Source organism: Myxocyprinus asiaticus, chromosome 8 (assembly GCF_019703515.2).
Source record: "Myxocyprinus asiaticus isolate MX2 ecotype Aquarium Trade chromosome 8, UBuf_Myxa_2, whole genome shotgun sequence".
NCBI classification, from domain to species: Eukaryota; Metazoa; Chordata; class Actinopteri; order Cypriniformes; family Catostomidae; genus Myxocyprinus; species Myxocyprinus asiaticus.
Genome location: NC_059351.1, coordinates 51,470,089 through 51,489,059, shown reverse-complemented (window position 1 = coordinate 51,489,059; position 18,971 = coordinate 51,470,089). Strand labels below are relative to the sequence as shown.

The window sequence follows — 18,971 nt, the reverse complement described above, 5'->3', positions numbered from 1 at the left end:
GCAACCACTCATTCAGGTTTTATGCTGAGGAGCCGATATAAGGTCCGGCCATTTCAGCGGGTAGTTCGGCGTTGTGGCAGGAAGGACACAACGTCTCGTTCCCTCCATCAGGGAACGGAGGTTACACAAGTAACCATGATGTTCTCTATCTGTCACTCACTCGATGTTGTGTCGATGTAGTGACACTAGGGGTCCCTATATGAAACGCCACAATTGGCTGAATTGTGTTACATGAACTGGCGGTGTGTGGTGGGCAGACTACTGTGTGCCTCATAGCCAGCACACCAGGTCGACACGTAACCTCCCCCAGCATATTTATGAGTGTCGAACGGCCCTTTCTGGGGACAAGTCGACTACCCAAAAGATAGAGACAGGCTTAACCCAGTCATGGCCTCTTTTCCCCTTCTTTTTTTCCACTCCCTAAAAAAGAAGGGGGATTATCCAACTGGGCTGCCAGGTCTAGTTGGGGGGTGTCCCTCCCAAGGGGAAGACACCGCGGAGACCACACCTTGCCCAAAGAGAGGGGGGGATATTTAAGTGGAAAAATATGTCACATGGTCTTTCCAACCATGTGGGGAGTCTACCGCAAACATGGAGACTGGGGCAGAGGGGCTCTGCCCAAGGAAGACGCAGTTTGCCAACAGGGAAACGAATTAGCGGAAGATATATAATCACATGGGGTTAGCCTTACAGGAACCACCACATGTGGAGCACCTACCCCAGAACAGGGCTCTTAGTTAGCGTGTGTACTGGGCCGGCAGCGAGTCTCTCCGAAGACTCGACTGCCACAGGGCTCGGAGGAAGTCAACCAGGGAACAAAGTTTGTGAACACTACTGGGAATTAATGGCGCACGTCTTCAGCTCCAAGGGAGGTAGAAAGCATTATGGTAAAGCGATACACCCGGCTAGCTATCCCAGGCTTATCCGCTTGTGTTGCGTGCCACTACATTGGATGAAACCAGTTCAACCCGGAGGTGGTAGAACCTTGCACAGGTGTTGGGTGTTGCCCAGCCTGCTGCTCTGCAAATGTCTGTTAGAGACGCACCCCTGGCCAGGGCCCAGGGAGCCGCTACACCCCTGGTAGAATGGGCTTGTAGCCCTACCAGGAACGGCATGTCCTAGGCAACATATGCCATAGTTATGGCGTCAATGAGCCAGTGGGCGATCCTCTGCTTGGAGACAGCGCTTCCTTTCCACTGTGCACCAAAGCAGACAAAGAGCTGCTCAGAGATTCTAAAGCTTTGCTTGCAATCCAAATAGATGCGTAAAGCGCGCACCGGACACAGCGACGACAGGGCTGGGTCTGCCTCCTCCTGGGGCAGCGCTTGCAGGTTCACCACCTGGTCCCTAAAGGGGTGGTGGGAACCTTGGGCACATAGCCCGGTCAGGGTCTCAGGATCACGTGAGAGTAACCTGGACCGAACTCCAGGCACGTTTTGCTGACAGAGAACGTTTGCAGGTCACCTACCCTAGTCTTCAAGGAGAGTGCCTTAAGCTCGGCTGACTGCAAAGGCTCAAAGAGGGCTCTCTGTAGACCCCGAAGAACTACAGAGAGGTCTGATGAGGGAACGAGGTGCGGTCTGGAGGGATTCAGCCTCCTGGTGCCTCTTAGGAACCTGATGATCAGGTCGTGCTTCCCTAAGGACTTACTGTCGACTGCATTGTGGTGTGCTGCTATGGCGGCAACGTACACCTTCAAGGTGGAAGGGGACAGCCTCCCTTCCAACCTCTCCTGCAGGAAGGAAAGCACTGATCCGACTGTGCATCTCTGGGGGTCTTCCCGAAGGGAAGAACACCGCTTAGCAAACAGACACCACTTAAAGGCATACAGGCGCCTCGTAGAGGGGAAGTAGGGGCTGAAAAACCCCTTCTTCATCTCAGCTGGAGGGATAGGTTCTATTGCGCCCTTCCGTAGGAGGGTAGCGATCTCTGCGCAAGGTAGCAGTGTTTTCGTCCTTCACCAAGGTGAAGTGGACACCGCTGAACCTGGGCGAATGCCCGGCAAAGTGAATCGTGCAGCCGAGTTAGACGGTCCAGACCAGCCCTCGCGATGGATTGGAAAGTGTAAGCCATGCGTCCAAGTTCCACGCAAAGGGGACCAAAGGGACAACGTCATCGGACTACGTCATAGTCTAGGACATCGAAGCACTTATCTGGCTCCTTGTGACCACCCCCGGAACAGCCTGGAATGGGGGAGGAAGAGGTCTGTCTGTCACATCGGGGGCAGATTTGTGCCATAGCTGGGCGCTCAGGGGTGGGAGACCGCCGCTGGAGTGCCAAACCTGCCAAATAGAGTGGTGGACGGTTGTCATGATGACGGCCGTGTACACCGGATATGTGACCCAGGGAACAAGGAAACCACTCTTGCTGAGCTCTTGAGTACTGCAGCCACTTGGGCATGCAGTGCAATTAAATGCAAAAGGTAACAAAAAGATGGAGAGATCTGCTTACCAGCTCCAGAGCAGCGGGTTTCGTTGTCCATGGGTCGCCCATCTCAAGGGCGCTTTGAAGCCTTTCACGGGTTCTGGGCGGCCGCGAGATGGGTGGCGTCTGCTTCCTGCTGTGGGCTCCATGCCGGTGCCGGGCCGAAGGGGAGGGCTGCGGCAGAGCCGGTGCAGTCACCTCAGGGGGACGCCCTTGGCAATGAGTAGACAGTGTGCGGAATCTTGAGCCGCACCGGGGCAGGATATGCCGGCTAGCATCCGTCTACTGCTCCACCATCGAAAACTGCTGGGCAAAGTCCTCAACGGTGTCACCAAATAGGCCTGCCTGGGAAATGGGGGCAGCAAGGAATCGTGTCTTGTTGGCCTCGCCCATCTCTACCAGGTTGAGCCAAAGGTGGCACTCCTGGACCACTAGTGTGGCCATCGTCCGCCCGAGAGACCGCGCCGTGACCTCCGTCGCTCAGAGAGCGAGGTCGGTCGCAGAGCGCAGTTCCTGCATCAATCCCGGGGTGGAACTACCCTTGTGCAGTTCCTTTGGTGCCTTGGCGGACTTGCAGGAGAGCCATGGCGTGCAGGGCGGAGGCGGCTTGTCCAGCGGCACCGTAGGCCTTGGCCGTCAGAGACAACGTGAACCTACAGGCCTTGGACGGGGGCTATGGGCACCCGCGCCAGGTGGTGGCACTCTGCGGGCATAGGTGCACTGCGAGTGCCTTTATCCACCGGGGGATTGCCGAATAGCCCTTGGCCGCCCCACCATCGAGGGTAGTGAGGGCGGGGAAGCTGAAAAGATAAGTGCCTCCCGCGACCTTGTCAGCTCTTCATGCACTTCCGGGAAGAAAGGAACGGAGACGGGGTGTGGCTTTGAGCGGTGCTGCGAGCCCAGGAACCAATCACCAAGCCGTGAGGGTTCAGGGAAGAGCAGTGAGTTCCACTCTAGCCGACGCTCGTGGCTGCCCGGGAAAGTATGTCGTCATCTCCGCATCAGCCTGTGACTGGGCAATTGTCCCCGAAGGGAGGAGCCCAGCTGAGGCTTCTGACTGGACGAGCCCGCTCTCTGATGCTGCACTCGAGAGCTCATCACATTCACGGGCTCCGAATAAGAGGTCAAACTCGCCTTGAGACGAGCCGGCAAACTCATCCTGAAGCCCGATCAGGGCAGACGAGCGTGTTGGGGAATGGGAGGTCCGCGGGGGGATACCCGGCGGAGGCGGTCCCATTGGGGTCCCCAAATCGCCCCCAGTGCTAGCCGTGCTGGCCTCATACCTGTGGGTAAAAGGACCGAGGTGGGAAGCCTCTGGGGTGGCTTACTTTCTTACGAAGGTGAGCCGTGACCGCAACGTTGCCATGGACATATCCTCGCAATGAGAACATGACCATCCACGAATGCTGTCTCCACGTGAGCAGTGCCCAGACATGAAAGACAGTGATCGTGACCGTCAGAAGGCGAGAGATAACGAGCGCAACCAGGAATAACACACAATCGGAAAAGCATCTTTAGAAAGACGCGTCTTTAAAAAGACGTTCCGTGTGTGCCGCTCTTTTAGAGAAATATACTCTTTTAGAGAAATATACTCTTTTATTTTTGCCAAAGCGCCCAGGGGCATTCTCTGCAGTGCACCAGTGCAGAGGGGGGAGAAGCCGCTGAAATGCGCCGTCAGATCCAGCAGAGGCGAATGAACAGTAGTATTCAGCTCAGTGAGCATGACCGTTCGGCTCCGAAGAGAAAATCTGAATGAGTTGTTGCATACCAGCTCCTTTTATACCCATATGTCCGGGGGAGTGGCATGCAAATACCACTCGCCAATTTTCACTGGCCTTTTATCAAAGACCAGAGGTGTCTCGGGCTCCCAAGAGTGACCCCTAGTGTCACTACATAACGTCGAGTGAGTGACAGATAGGGAACTAATGACTTATCAGGTAACCTAAAAATGTGCAGGTTGGTCATAAGTTTTATCATTTAGAATTGGTTCCAAATTATGATCGTAATTCAGTTGAGTTGTGCGTGAACCTCCTAAAAATTTATATATGTCAATTTCTGCCACAGAAAGTGGGGAAAAACATTAGTGAATTGTCACTCATTGTACAGGTGCCTGGATTTGTTCCTGGCAGGCAGCAGATGTCCTAACCCCACCCTAATCTGAATCATCTGGAGCCTGTAAGTCTGAGTAGCCTGCCAGGAACAACTCGAGACACCTTTCTCCCATCACGTGAAGTTTCAGGAAGTAAAAAAAAAAAAATTGATACTGCATTAACTGTGTTAATTTCTTTTACGTATTAAACAAGAACTATTTATTGCAAAAAAATACTGCATTACATTTCCAAGCCGCTAATTTAAATGCTAAATAATCAATGCATCATCTCAAGACACTGTTCTGGGCGGAGCTTCTGCTCAAGCTCTTCAATTTAGTAATCCAGTTGTTTAACATTTCTTAACTATTCGCTTTATTATAAGTACATAAATCGCTAACAAAATTACTTTATGTCTGACAGCTGACTAAGTCTCTAAATATAAAACTGAGAAGTAAAAAAATTATGCGTAAATTGTGTTTTAAGACCAGTGTTTCAATTCAAGCTTGTGACCGTAGAATACTGTAAAAAAATCGAAATTTTCAAAATTCTAACTCTGATGATTAGTCTTATGCTCCATCAGATTTATTTGTGTGTTATTTCGGTGCCTAAAGGTGAATTTTAATGAGTATACAGCATACTCACATCTGACAGAGAGAGTGACCGCAGGAGATGGGAGATGTTCATGTTGTGTCACTGCACAGCTGTAGTTTCCTGTATCATCACTGCTGACTGACTGCAACAAGAGTTCATTTGTACTGAGAGATCCTGAGAAAGGTTTGCTGTTCTTGTACCAGTTATAATTAGCACGGTTTCCGAGGTTGCAGGTGGTCTTACAAACTAAAACAGCTGAATTTCCCTCTCTGACCTCTTCAGGAATCTCCACTCTGAGATCTGGATAAAGAGAAAAGTCACACTTCATGTATGTTCAGACATTATGTACATATTCAATTATAAATACTTGTCATTCATGTGAAGTGTGGTAGTTTTACTTTACCTGTCACTTTGAGGTCAATACAAGGATAACCCAACCATCTTTGATCTTTCACATTTGTTAGGATTTTGATGCAGTACATACTTTCATCCAGATCTGTCACGTTACTCAGTTTGAGAAAGAAGATTTGGTCTTTATTCAGGAAGTACTCAATCCTGTCTTTGTAATGTGGATTATCAGACAAATCAGTGTTCTCTTTTTCAGAAACTGGATTTGTGGTCCAAAATGTCTTTGTCACAGTGAGACCATTTGGGTGTGTATAACTGCCTGATAGAAGTGTTGTTGATCCCTTCAGAGCGCATATGTTAAGATTTGTGTACTTCACATTCCAAGTTTGGCCACAAATGCCTAAGAAACATCAAACAGGTAAGTACATATTAGTTTTGAAGTGTGTGTGTGTAAAAACTGCAAAACTACAAGCTGTGGTTACAACATTTTCCTTCCATAGACATACTTAAAAACAGAAGTGCTTACAAAACAGCAAATTGTGTATTCACCGTACGTGTGGAAATAAGATTTATTTCAGACTCACCGGGAATCACAAGTAGAAAGATCAGAGAGAAAAGATGAAACATTCTGCAAGACAGTACGAATATTTTTTAAATCACACTAATATATAATGTAAGAGTATTAGTGACATAAAAAAAATAAAAATTAAATAAAAAAATTAATTAAAAGATAGGTGTCATATTTACACTACCGGTTAAAAGTTTTGAAACACTTACTCATACTTTATTATAATTTTTTTTTTTCACATTTTAGAATAATAGTAAAGTCATCAAAACTATGGAATAACAAATGGAACTATGGGAATTATGTTGTGACTAAACAAAATCCAAAATAAATCAGAACTGTGTTATATTTTAGCATCTTCAAAGTAGTCACCCTTTGCCTAGAATTTGCAGAAACTTACTCTTGACATTTTCTCAACCAACTTCTTGAGGTATCACCCTGGGATGCTTTTTAAACAGTATTGAAGGAGTTCCCATCTATGTTGGGCACTTATTGGCTGCTTTTCTTTATTATTTGGTCCAAGTCATCCATTTCAAAAACTTTTTTTATTTTAATTAAATGTTAGTTTTATAATGAAATAAATTAATATGGTGGCACAATTATATTTTTGTCTACAAAACTAATTTCAAACATTTAAACATACGTCTTCAGATCAAAAGATTTTTAAGATCATGAGAAACATTTCAGTCAAGTGTTTCAAAACTTCTGACCGGTTGTGTATAACAATAATTCTTGTGTTTTAGAAGATTGTAAAAAAAAAATTAAAAATGACAACATTTTTGAACATTCAGAGAATTAAATTAATAAATAAAAACATATTGCAATGCAAACAGATCTATAAGCTCAACTGAATTTGAATTGTACTCTATTTTATCTGTAAATTAATCCATTTTGAAATATGCAGTTAACTGTCCTACCTTCCAGCAGTGTTTAAATGTCATATAATGAGAAGGAGAGTTTCTCCCATGAGAGTCTAGTGTATGCTGTGAAGTTTGTCTTTAACAGGTTAACACATATCCTGTCTTCCTCTCTGTGAGAGCACATGCAAGCTCCTCCTCCAGTCACAGTACATTAGTGCAGATTTACAATTAAACACTTCTATTTTGCATGTTCATGCTTAATTTAAAATTAATATTCCACAGGATGCATGATTCAACAGATCTTGCAGAAACTGCATAAATTAAAAGTTACATTCACATGACACTGAAAAGCAGAACATTCTGTATTTGTCCATCTATTTTTCATCTTCCTCTTCTTTTCTCAGAATATGCTGACATTGAAATAGTTTGAGCAATGCGCAACATGTCTGCAATGTGACTGGTTTAAGAATAAAATGTTCCCTTTTTCATTCTGAGTCAACCTTCATAGCCACTCCCTCACAAAACAAATCAATTTCAATATTCCCAGAGAATACTAAAAGACAAAAATTAAGAACATTTGTGTAAAACTGTGTTTGTTTGATGCAAGGGCTTAGGTTTGGTTTGAAAGTTCATAAGGACATTTTGCAAGAAGGATAATATTCCAAATGTTGGTAATAAAAAAATGCCACACCATATCAAATATTAGCCTGTTTCAATAAAAAAAGATTGAACAGCAATGAGGAAAGTAACAGGTGCCACATGAACAGCCATTTATGTGCTGCTTCAGAAGAAGTAGGACAATCATTTATAATGAACAATGATACTAAGAAATTTAATAGTCGTTAAAATGAAAATCAAAACATAGTATAAAGTTCAAGTATTTTCTGTGTGGTAAAATTGCCCAAATGTTGGTCAGGACATTTCTGATTTTCTGAAAGTTGGTTGGGACATGTCCCTTCCATTGCTATCTAAATCTACGCCTCTGGTTTGATGATGTATTGGACTGTAACTACTACATACATTTCTTAGGTGTTGAGGAATTTTTCTCACACTGTAAAACAATCATGTCATGTTACTTAAAAAATGTTCTTCATGTGATAACATTTAAATTAACTGATTTCATTCAAGTAAAAATATTACTGAACATGAATGAATTAGCCTGAATATAGCTTTAAAGGTTAAAGCAAGCACCTAATGGCAACAACTGATTGGAACCACCTTTTTACAGTGATCTTAATGCTTGTAACATTAAAGGGGTCATGTCATGAGGAATCAAACTTTCCTCAAACTTTTGACTTATAAGAGGTCATTGTACTATAAAAACTTCCTCATTAATAGAAAAAGAGCATTTATTTAAACCAGGCTGTTAAAATGGCACATTTGGAATTTGTTAAACTTGAAACTTCAGAAGGACCAAATACATCTGCATATAACTGCCTCCTCAGCAAGACATCAATGCCTATTTTTCACCTATTCATCACTGCGCCCTTGCCCCCCCCCCCCCCCCCCACTGGTGCTCACTGCTCAGTTACACAGTTGAAGAAAAGAGACATGGGCCTGGCATGGGAGATTAATTTACACTAAAGGGGACTTACACAGGACACCTTTATGTGCCTAACTGGATTTTTGCATAAACATGCACTAGATGAACAGCTTTGACCGTTATCATACATCTCGCACTGCTTTTAAAACACGCAATGTCAAGTTATAACTCTAAAAAGGAGACCTCCATTCTGTTTTATTCAGTTGTGCTGTGTCTTGCTGTTTTGAAGTCATCCTGGACCGTTTTTGCAACTATCTGCACTATTTTTAATTGTTTGTCTTTTGTAAACATGCCCTAGATGGACGTCTTTGATCGTTTTGATGCATTTCTGGTGATGCGAGCCATGTTTTAAGAGTACAAGCACAACTTTTAAAAAACACGCTTTTTATTCTGCTGCTGCCTCTGACTGGGAGAAACACATTCAATCCTGTGTAAACAAACACAGAAGATGGAAGATGTGAAAACCAGCGTCTCTGCTTTGGCCTGTTGAAGCCAGTTGATCTCCTCCGGTCACTCTCAATGTCAGATGTGTGTAAATATTCAACTTTTGGCAACTTGATATGAGCAAAATTCAATCCAGACAGTCTAATGTTGGAGTAGACTGCTAAAAGACTAGAAATGCCACTGAGGCAGATGGCGATAGATGTACCTTTTTCCGTATGTCTAACAAGACAAAAGCTTGTAATTGTTTTAATAGAAAACTCTCTTAACTGTCTACTGCAGGGTTTCTCAACCGGGATATAATAACAAACTGATAGGTTGTGATAGAAATGACAATGCTGAATTAAATGGAATAAAAATAAATACTGTATACAAATTAAACATTAAAACAAAAAATAAAAATAACATGATGGCTTAACTAGTTATTTAAAAAATATATAAGAAATATATGTATAATTTGCAAATATAACTATATGGACAATGTTGTGAAATATTTAATAAAAGGTTGGCTTTACTTGAAATCTCAGGGGTACTTCAAGCAATATTAAATATTTTTGTTCACAGTGGTTCAGTTGACATAAAGGTTGGAAACTCTGATCTTCTGTATTACAGTGTATAATCAGCACCTCAGACAGCAGCTTCACTCAACATCTCTACAGGACTCCTGACACCACATCTACACACAGGTAATTGTAATAACAAGCAAATTTAATTCAACCACAGCTCTAAAATTTCATTTTAAAAAAATTACAGATTAAGTTACATCTCTCACTTTGATAATTCTTACGCAGGTGTTTCACCAGACTGGACCAGAACATTTAATCCTTCGGATGAAGACTCTTTTCCTGTGCAAGAACACATGCATGTTTTTGACTGCACATAAATAAATCGCATTACATTAGAAAACCTTCAAATTCGTACCCTTTTTTAAACTCCCTATCAGAACCACAGACAGCATGACAACAGCGAGAATGACTACTAAATCCCGACGCTTCCCTTCTCTCACAAAGAGCAGAAAAGAGAGACAAAAACAGAGACTGTAAAGAATTGTTCCCAGATCAGTACTTGAAACTTGGTGGGTGTGTGATTTTTTTGTTGTATAAAAGTACATTATTTGTATATTATTATAATTTTTATATGTAATTAATTATTTATCACCTGTACTTAGGACTACCAGCAGCAATTCATCGCTCTTCATCGGCCTAAACAAAGCTCTGTCACTCCCTACATGCTCAGCACTCACCTTCACTACATTTTATTTCAAGAAACGACTCTCCAGCGAAATTCTCTGCATGCCTATACAGTCGATGACTTTCAAAAGTGTCTTGAACTACAAACTAAACCTCAGACATCAATCACAGATTTTTGTTTTTACCTTTACCTGTAACTAGTACAGCTGCTGATTTCTGAGATCCATGTTCATTCTGAGCCACACAGAAAACTGTCCACTGTGACTGGAATTAAAGTTGGAGATGCTGTAACTCTGTCCAGATCCAACAGATGAGGTTTCTTTTTCCTTAAACCAGGTGTAGATGTGAGCAGGTGGGTTTGAATCACTGCTGCAGGTCAGAGTCACTGAATCACCCAAAACTATTATAGTAGATGGATTAATGGACACTGATGTTTTATTTGGTGGATCTGAAAAATGTAAACTTCTTAAAGTCCAATACTCCAACATTAGACAGTCTGGACTGAATTTTGCTCATATCAAGTTGCCAAAAGTTGAATATTTCCTCACATCTGACAGAGAGAGTGACCGCAGGAGATGGGAGATGTTCATGTTGTGTCACTGCACAGCTGTAGTTTCCTGTATCATCACTGCTGACTGACTGCAACAAGAGTTCATGTGATCCTGATAAAGGTTTGCTGTTATTGTACCAGGTATATTATCTCCTCTCTGTGAAGTTACAGGTGGTGTTACAAACTATAAAACTGTTGAATGTCCCTTAATGACCTCTTTAGGAATCTTCATTCTGAATGCTGAAATAAAAGAAAACATGTTTGATTTATATTGAAGAACAGTGTAAAATCTGTCAAAGCGTTCACTTGTGTTAAGTGTTGTAACCGTTTACTTTTAGCTTGAGGCCAGGATAACCCAGATAGTTTTGAGTGACATCATTTGTCATGATTCTGAAGTAGTATACTGTATATTTGCATCCGTATCTGTCACATTTCTTAATCTGAGAGAGATGCTTTGGTCCTTATGCATTCGATAATCCACCCTGCCTTTGTAATGAGGATCATCAGACAGATTAGTGCTCTTCTTGCCTCCAAATGGATTTATGGTCCAAAATTAAAACTACCTGGTAGAAATATAGTTGATCCCTTGAGGGCACATTTCATAAAGACTGTGTGTTGCACACTCCATGTCTGGCCACAAACCCATAAGAAATGTAAAACAAGAAATTCAGATTTTGAAGCTGACGACAGTTAGTTCCGCTCCTCTAATCTGACTGGACAAGCAGATTCAATCTTTGCTTGTGTGGGGAGCAGGAAATGGAAAATCCAGAGAGGAGCTGTGATAATAGACAGTTTTCCTTCCCAACCACTGGGCTGTGCCATTATGATTCTGATCGCAGCTGGACAGTTTTCTAATTCTGGTCTTCATAAGAACCAAATTAAAAACTACCAAAATTAACTATCCAAATAGAGAACAACCATTTTAAATGTTAGTTAGGGTACAAATTAGTTCAGACTCAACTTGTGCTGTTGTTGGCTGTCATAACAACTCGAAGTAGTTAATGATATGAACATATCTAACCTCAGGCCATCACTTCATGTCATCTACTTTCTCCTTAAACTGGTCAGGCACTGTTCAAAGACAGTTATTGTGACCCTGTAAAGTATCGGCACTATGAAGCCACATGTTTTACAGCCTTGATACGCTAAACAACATATTATCCTCAAAACCATACAGTGCGAGTGAAAACACTGAAGACCGGAAAACAAAAACATGCCATTATGAATCATGGAGCACTTCCCCATTCAGTAAAAATAGATATAACAATGTGAACAGCAAAGAGAAATCTCTTTCATTCCACTCACATACTGTAAACTGGTTTTTTGATTGTTTAAAAAAAACATCTTCCTTTTTGACATATAAATAAGTTCCTGATTGGACAAGTGGAAGACTCCAGTTCACTTCTGAGATGCTTCACTGTATTCCATACAAACAATTGAACCTGCTTTTGCTTAGTTTAGAATTATGGTATGTTCACATCATGTCGGAATTACCGTAATTATGAGATTTCAACTTGTAAAAAGTGTTTGCATCTTTTAAAAGTTGCCGTTCTTTTTAACTTGACACGCTGAAAAAAACTGCATCACGCGGCAATTCACACCAAATGCATTTTTGTGTCTGTCTGCGATGTTTTCCATTGTTTCCTATGCAAATAATGCTAGACGGATATCTTTAATTGTTGTATTCTCAGCATCTTGTACAGGAGCTTTGCTGTTAGCGATTTTAGCCATTCTGGAATTTCAACGAGACTAAACCATTGAATTAAACACACCCCCTTTTTCCAAAAACCCGCCCTCAAAAGCAACGTTGAAAGTGACACCGAGCAGAAGCGGTTGTCAAACACAACAGTAGCAAAATAGCCCCATTAGCTGAGAACTGTTATGAAAACCACTTATGTCTGTATACGTCCATATAGCGTGTGTTTACATAGGGAAACAATTAAAAACTTTGCGGACGGACATAAAAACATGTTTCAGTGTGAACGGACCCTCACACTAACAATTAACAATTAGCTCTGCTCTTGAGCGCAAAAGGCTGCTACCAAAACTTTCTGAAAGATCAATTGTAGAAACTGACTGAAAAGTGTTCCTCCAGTGTGGACAGTCTTACCTTGAATCATAAGCATCAGAGAGAGAAGACGAAACATCCTGCAAGACATTAAAAAGTAAATTGCACAAATGGAAGTGAATTGGCGAGTTGTCGGAAAACAACAAATAAAACAGGTATCATATTTCTAACCATAAATCACATTGGCACAAGATTATTAAGATAATAACATAAGATAATTTTCATTTTGTTGAAAATAATTAATAGTAAATGGATTTAACAGATCCTGGTCAGTGCTAATTTAATGCAGAGCGAAAGCAGTTTGATTATGAAGCATGCATAAATGAATCTATTTTTATTGTATTGAAACAGCAATTAATCACTATTAGAATATGCAGAGAACTGTCCTACCTTGCCTTAGTGAAATCTCCAGTGTTCGAATGTCAAATATTGGAATGAGATCTGATCTATTATGAGGTTAAGTTTGTCAAAAACATGGTAACTCATGCCATCTCTCTTTATTTCCTCTCTCTGAGTGCCAATGCTCCTCCTACAGTCACGGCATACTAAAAACATTTCCTCAACATCAGACCCATATTAAAAATCAGATACATGATTCAACATATGCTTAAGAAAATGTAGCCTATAGCTACACTAAATAACTCAACTGCATCAGGGAGACAAGGGAGTCAATTAAATTTCACTATTGAATCTGTGATGCTTTAATTTGAACAGACACATAGATAGCAACTACATTTATTTCAATTTAAAGTATTTGAGCACACTGAGATCATGCTTAATAAAATGACTGATAAAATAAAACACATGTGGCATTGAAGTAAAGAACATTTCTTCATGCAATTCCTTCTTCCTCGTTTTCTTTCTATTACTAGCATATGAATGAATGAACGTTTCATTTATATAGCGCTTTTCTGACACTAAACTCAAAGTGCTTATACCAGTGTTGTATACCAATATAACAAAGCACTTATACCAATGTTGTATACCAATATAACAAAGCACTTATACCAATGTTGTATACCAATGTAACAAAGCGCTTATACCATTGTTGTATACCATTGTAACAAAGCGCTTATACCAGTGTTGTATACCAATGTAACAAAGCACTTATACCAATGCTGTATACCAATATAACAAAGCGCTTATACCAATGTTGTATACCAATATAACAAAGCACTTATACCAATGTTGTATACCAATGTAACAAAGCACTTATATCAATGCTGTATACCAATATAACAAAGCGCTTATACCATTGTTGTATACCAATGTAACAAAGCACTTATCTCAATGTTGTATACCAATATAACAAAGTGCTTATACCAATGTTGTATATCCAATATAACAAAGCGCTTATACCAATGTTGTATGCCAAAATAACATAGTGCTTATACCAGTGTTATATACCAATGTAATAAAGTGCTTTTACCAATGTTGTATACCAATATAACAAAGCGCTTATACCAATGTTGTATACCAATGTAACAAAACGCTTATACCAATGTTGTATATCATTGTAACAAAGCGCTTATACCAATGTTGTATATCATTGTAACAAAGCGCTTATACCAATGTTGTATAGCAATGTAACGAAGCGCTTATACCAATGCTGTATACCAATGTAACAAAGTGCTTATACCAATGTTGTATACCAATGTAACAAAGCGCTTATACCAATGTTGTATACCAATGTAACAAAGTGCTTATACCAATATTGTATATGTAACAAAGTGTTTATACCAATGTTTATTACCAAGTAATGTTTAGCTTCCTTGGGTTGAAAAAGAGATTACATCAAATACAGATAAAAGCAGTCATTTATTTTGTATATAGCATGAGCTTGTCTCACAAGTAAAAAACTTTTTAATAAACATTACAGTTTATAATCAGCACCTCGGACAGCGACTTCACTTCACACCTCTGCTGGATTCATTTCTCAACAACCTGACACATCATCTGGAGGAAAGTTCATGTCATTACATTTCTGTTGTGTTGAGTCACTCAGCGTTTCGCTGCTTTAATGTAGGACAATAGGCTTGTCACTCTGGGTTCTGTATGTTCTGTACGGTTCCTTTCAAGTTCAGTTCAGAAAATTATTCTAGCAAATTTGAGTAAAAAAGAAGATAAGGATCCATTTGCAAAGTGTAGAATTTAGATAATGAAAATCAGCAATGAACAAATTCAAAAATCTGTAATAAAAAACAACTGTACAGTAGGGAGTCAAAATAACTTTGAACAATATCTATGAACTGTGAGCTTGCGTATTATACTGCTCAGGATTTGCACTGTCACTACTTAAAAGAGTGCATGTCCTTTACATTGTTATCAAGTGGAATAAACAATTTATCTCCTCACAAGAGTTATTCAATTGTAAACCTAAAGATCACAAGTGGTAAAAACTGTAATTCAACAAAAGCTTACTTATGACAGCAGACAGACATAACTACCAGATTTACAGATCTATTAAGACCTAATAGATCCATGCTACATACTGTAACATATTTAATTGTTAATGTTATAATATGTTGGATCCTGAGATTCAGTGTCGTCTGTGTTACTGCAGGATCTCTTCACGTTCTAGAGGAGAGAAAGAGTGAACATACACATCACAACAAATTTCATATTACAACTTCCAACTGGCCCAAAACACCAAAACAACAACAACAACTAACTCACATGCACTGTGTCGTAATCCGAGCATCTGGACATGGGGTCAAGGGTCATGTAGTTTCCCTCAGGAGACTCGATCTGAGACACAGAATGATGATTATCCCTCCAAATTATCAATTATCCCTCCAAAATTGATGGATCACAAATGAGAAAGTACATGAGAAGATTTCTGCACCTTTTCATTGTGTTGTAATCCTCTGTTGTTTTGCTCTTCTGATGGAGAAACTCTTTTCCTGTCAAACAGTCAGTTAAAGAAATGGAATATGCACATGTGTATTGGACTCAAAATAAATCAAAATTGGCTTCCTCTAAATTCTCACCTCCTTATAAGCAGCGCGATGGCAACCATCAGTACCATAAAAGCAAGAAAAGCAGCAGAAATGACTACTGTCAAAACTGGGGTTTTTCCTTCTTCCATGCAGAGCAGAGGAGAGATAGAAAAAGAGAGATTGAGAAGAACTGTTCTCAGACCAGTACTTCATTTAGAGAACCTGACTATAAATAGCCAATCACTTTCAAAACTGCCTTGAGTTGCACACTAACTGAGTTTTACCTGCAACAGTGACTGAGACAGCTGCTGATCTCTGAGATCCATGTTCATTCTGAGCCACACAGTAAAACTGTCCACTGTGACTGGAATTAAAGTTGGAGATGCTGTAACTCTGTCCAGATCCAACAGATGAGGTTTCATTCTCCTTAAACCAGGTGTAGTTCAGAACAGGTGGGTTTGAATCACTGCTGCAGGTCAGAGTCACTGAATCAAACAAAACTATTTCACCTGATCCACTGATGGACACTGAGACTTTCTTTGGAGGATCTAAAATAACAATAATAATAATAATAATAATAATAATAATAATAATAAAGTCTTACTCTCCAATACTTCATCACTTGTCTAGTGTTGAATTTGAATGAGTTTTTCTCACATCTGACAGAGAGAGTGACCGCAGGAGATGGGAGATGTTCATGTTGTGTCACTGCACAGCTGTAGTTTCCTGTATCATCACTGCTGACTGACTGCAACAAGAGTTCATTTGTACTGAGAGATCCTGAGAAAGGTTTGCTGTTCTTGTACCAGTTATAATTAGCACTGTTTCCTAGGTTGCAGCTGGTCTCACAAAATAACAAAGCTGAATTTCTCTCTATGACCTCTTGAGGAATCTCCACTCTGAGATCTGAAATGAAAGCGGGAAAATGTTTAAATTAACATATAGCCTACATTTATATTCAATTAACAGTAAGTTTCAGTCCTCGAATCTGATTGGAAGAGACAGGTTCCATGAGTACTGATGTCTTAGAACATCAGCACAGGGATGCTTCACTGTTTCTATCACTCTGCTTGTTTTCGTGCTGTTCTAAACTAAAGTGTAAGAGCAGGGCACATGTGTAAAGATCTAGATGTGTGTCTTTTACTAAAAACCATTATTACGTGTTATGAGCCAGTTAAGTTTGACGTGCATTGAGTCAGCGCATGTCACTCAGCGAGCGGTTTCTTTGAAGTCATCGTCTTTCTCTCCATGATCGCTCGGTTTACGACCATAACAATACAGCTGGGAAATACAGTTAAACTAACAGTTTCAGCATTAAGATTTATCACAGCTGAGAGACACAACAGATGGAGTAATCAAAAACATATTCAAGGCACTTAATTGATACCGGAGTTTCCGAGTTGGAAGGAGATGTAAATATTCAACAAGGCGGAGGAGAGAACGTTTTCTATAGTGAATGACTCTTAAGCACCAGCTATCGCAAAATACTCAGGAAGGACCCCCGCTCTGATGGCAATTTTTACACAGAGAAAATAGGATGTATTTGACCAGAATTCTGTTATCTTCAGTGACTAACACTACACTAATTCTTGGAATCTGCAACAGTCGCAGGTAGTCGCACAAGCTCATTTGCTCCCTCTCACTCACTTGCACTCTCTCTCTCTCAAACACAAACACACACACACACACACACACTTGTTTCTCCAATGACTTGTTACTTGTGCGCATCTTTTCCATGTTGTAAGAAAGTAGTTCCATGCACAAGCGCATTTTTTTGTGACAGTCCTTAATTTTTCCTAATTTTTGTATTTACTTGTTCGTTGAACTGTTATATAAAAGCAATATCACACTCGCAATCATGCTGTATGGCCCTAAATCAGTAAGGCTGTGATTAACTGTGGCACAAGGGTGCAGGCCGAACCACAGCTGTGCTGATGCTGATGAAAGAAGTCCTATATTTCTCATGAGAATGGGGTACTTTTACTGTACCTGTGACTTGAAGGTAAACACAAGGAAAACCCATCCAGCTGTCATTTTCCACATTTGTCAAGATGTTTAAACAGTATATTCTTTCATCCTTATCTGTCACATTACTCAGTTTGAGGTAGAATGTTTGAGCTTTACTCAGAGAGTACACAGTCCTGCCTTTGTAATGTGGATCATCAAACAGATCAGGTGCATCATCGCCTTTATCTGGATTTGTGGTCCAAAATGTCTTTGTCACAGTGAGACCATTTGGGTGTGTATAACTGCCTGATAGAAGTGTTGTTGATCCCTTCAGAGCGCATATGTTAAGATTTTTGTACTTCACATTCCAAGTTTGGCCACAAATGCCTGAGAAACATCAAACAGATGAAAACTACGGATCTGGAAAACTACAAGCACTGCAATTACAACACATCTCCATCACAGACATTACACTGTACTTAAAAACAGAAGTAATTACAAAACTTCCTGACTGACACATTTTAGAGTTTGACAGTAAATTGTTTCTTCACTATAAGTTTTATAAATAAGATTTAGTTCAGACTCACCGGGAATCACAAGCAGAAAGATCAGAGAGGAAAGACGAAACATCCTACAAGACAGTAAGATGATATTTTAAATGGCTCAAATATGTTTTTTCAAGGGATCAAATAACAACATAAAAAACAGGACTCATATTTATAACAGTTATTCACATACACATACATTTTAACATATTTAAATAATTCAATTTTATTTCAAGTATTTTATATATACTGTTTTTAACTGTAGATTAATCCAATTTAAACTAATTCTTACCTTGCTTTATTGTAATCTGCCGTGTTCAGATGTCATGTTGAGAATGAGAGATGATCAACATGCAGTGGAGAAACTAATACACATCCTGTCTCTCTTTACTTCCTATTTCAAACTGCAAGAATTATCCTTCAGTCACATGACACAAGTGAAGATGTCCAGTGTTTGAAAGTCTTAATAACTTTGAAAACTTACACAAACACTAGATAAAAGGAAATCACATAATGTATATTCAATTGAATGATTCAACAAATCCTAGTGAAAAATGTATAAACTAAATTCCTCGGAGTCAATTAAATATAACTGAATCTGTGTTGCATTCATTCATTCAGACAGACACAGAGGCAGCAGATCAACTGAGTTTTCAAAACAAAGTTCAGGAGGAGTTTGCTCATCTAATCTGCCAATCAAATTGCAGGCTGCAGATTATATAAGCCGCTGCTTAACTCACTCTAGTGACAGTCTTTCCAGCATCCATCTCCATCCTCAATCTTCTTAGAGTTCCTGCCCTTAGCTTCCTCCATATTTTAAAGGGATAGTTCTCCCAAAAAATTAAAATTCTCTCATCATTTATTCACCCT

The 18,971-nt window shown here is 40.3% G+C and overlaps 2 protein-coding genes and 1 long non-coding RNA gene across 5 annotated transcripts in view; 1 reads left to right on the top strand and 2 right to left on the bottom strand.

The window, feature by feature from the left end:
• The window catches only part of LOC127444803 (B-cell receptor CD22-like), a 28,007-nt gene extending 20,798 nt beyond the window's left edge, over positions 1-7,209 (bottom strand). The window contains exons 1-4 of the mRNA XM_051704345.1: positions 6,936-7,209; positions 6,038-6,081; positions 5,509-5,853; positions 5,157-5,405 (exon numbers count right to left, since the gene is read on the bottom strand). Of these exons, the coding sequence (XP_051560305.1) occupies positions 5,157-5,405; positions 5,509-5,853; positions 6,038-6,080 (637 nt within the window). The 5' untranslated portion in view covers position 6,081; positions 6,936-7,209. The remainder of the gene's footprint in view (positions 1-5,156; positions 5,406-5,508; positions 5,854-6,037; positions 6,082-6,935) is intronic.
• A 1,526-nt stretch (positions 7,210-8,735) lies between these two features.
• LOC127444622 (uncharacterized) lies at positions 8,736-10,237 on the top strand. The gene is made up of 4 exons (XR_007897858.1): positions 8,736-8,949; positions 9,475-9,548; positions 9,654-9,937; positions 10,031-10,237. It is a non-coding gene; the product is annotated as an uncharacterized LOC127444622 (long non-coding RNA).
• A 4,232-nt stretch (positions 10,238-14,469) lies between these two features.
• Positions 14,470-18,548, bottom strand: LOC127444618 (B-cell receptor CD22-like). Of its 3 annotated transcripts, none has more exons than XM_051704093.1 (9): positions 18,394-18,548; positions 18,144-18,187; positions 17,599-17,943; positions 16,267-16,515; positions 15,894-16,094; positions 15,661-15,751; positions 15,516-15,573; positions 15,347-15,418; positions 14,470-15,247 (listed from the first exon to the last, which is right to left on the bottom strand). In XM_051704093.1, exons 2-9 carry the CDS (start codon positions 18,184-18,186, stop codon positions 15,173-15,175), a joined length of 1,134 nt encoding a protein of 377 aa, XP_051560053.1. In that variant the 5' UTR covers position 18,187; positions 18,394-18,548; the 3' UTR covers positions 14,470-15,172. The 3 variants fall into 3 exon arrangements, with proteins under 3 accessions (XP_051560053.1, XP_051560052.1, XP_051560051.1); XM_051704092.1 differs by having other exon boundaries at positions 15,661-15,748; positions 15,894-16,157; positions 18,394-18,540; XM_051704091.1 differs by having other exon boundaries at positions 15,894-16,157; positions 18,394-18,515.
• Between the last annotated feature and the right edge of the window lie 423 nt (positions 18,549-18,971).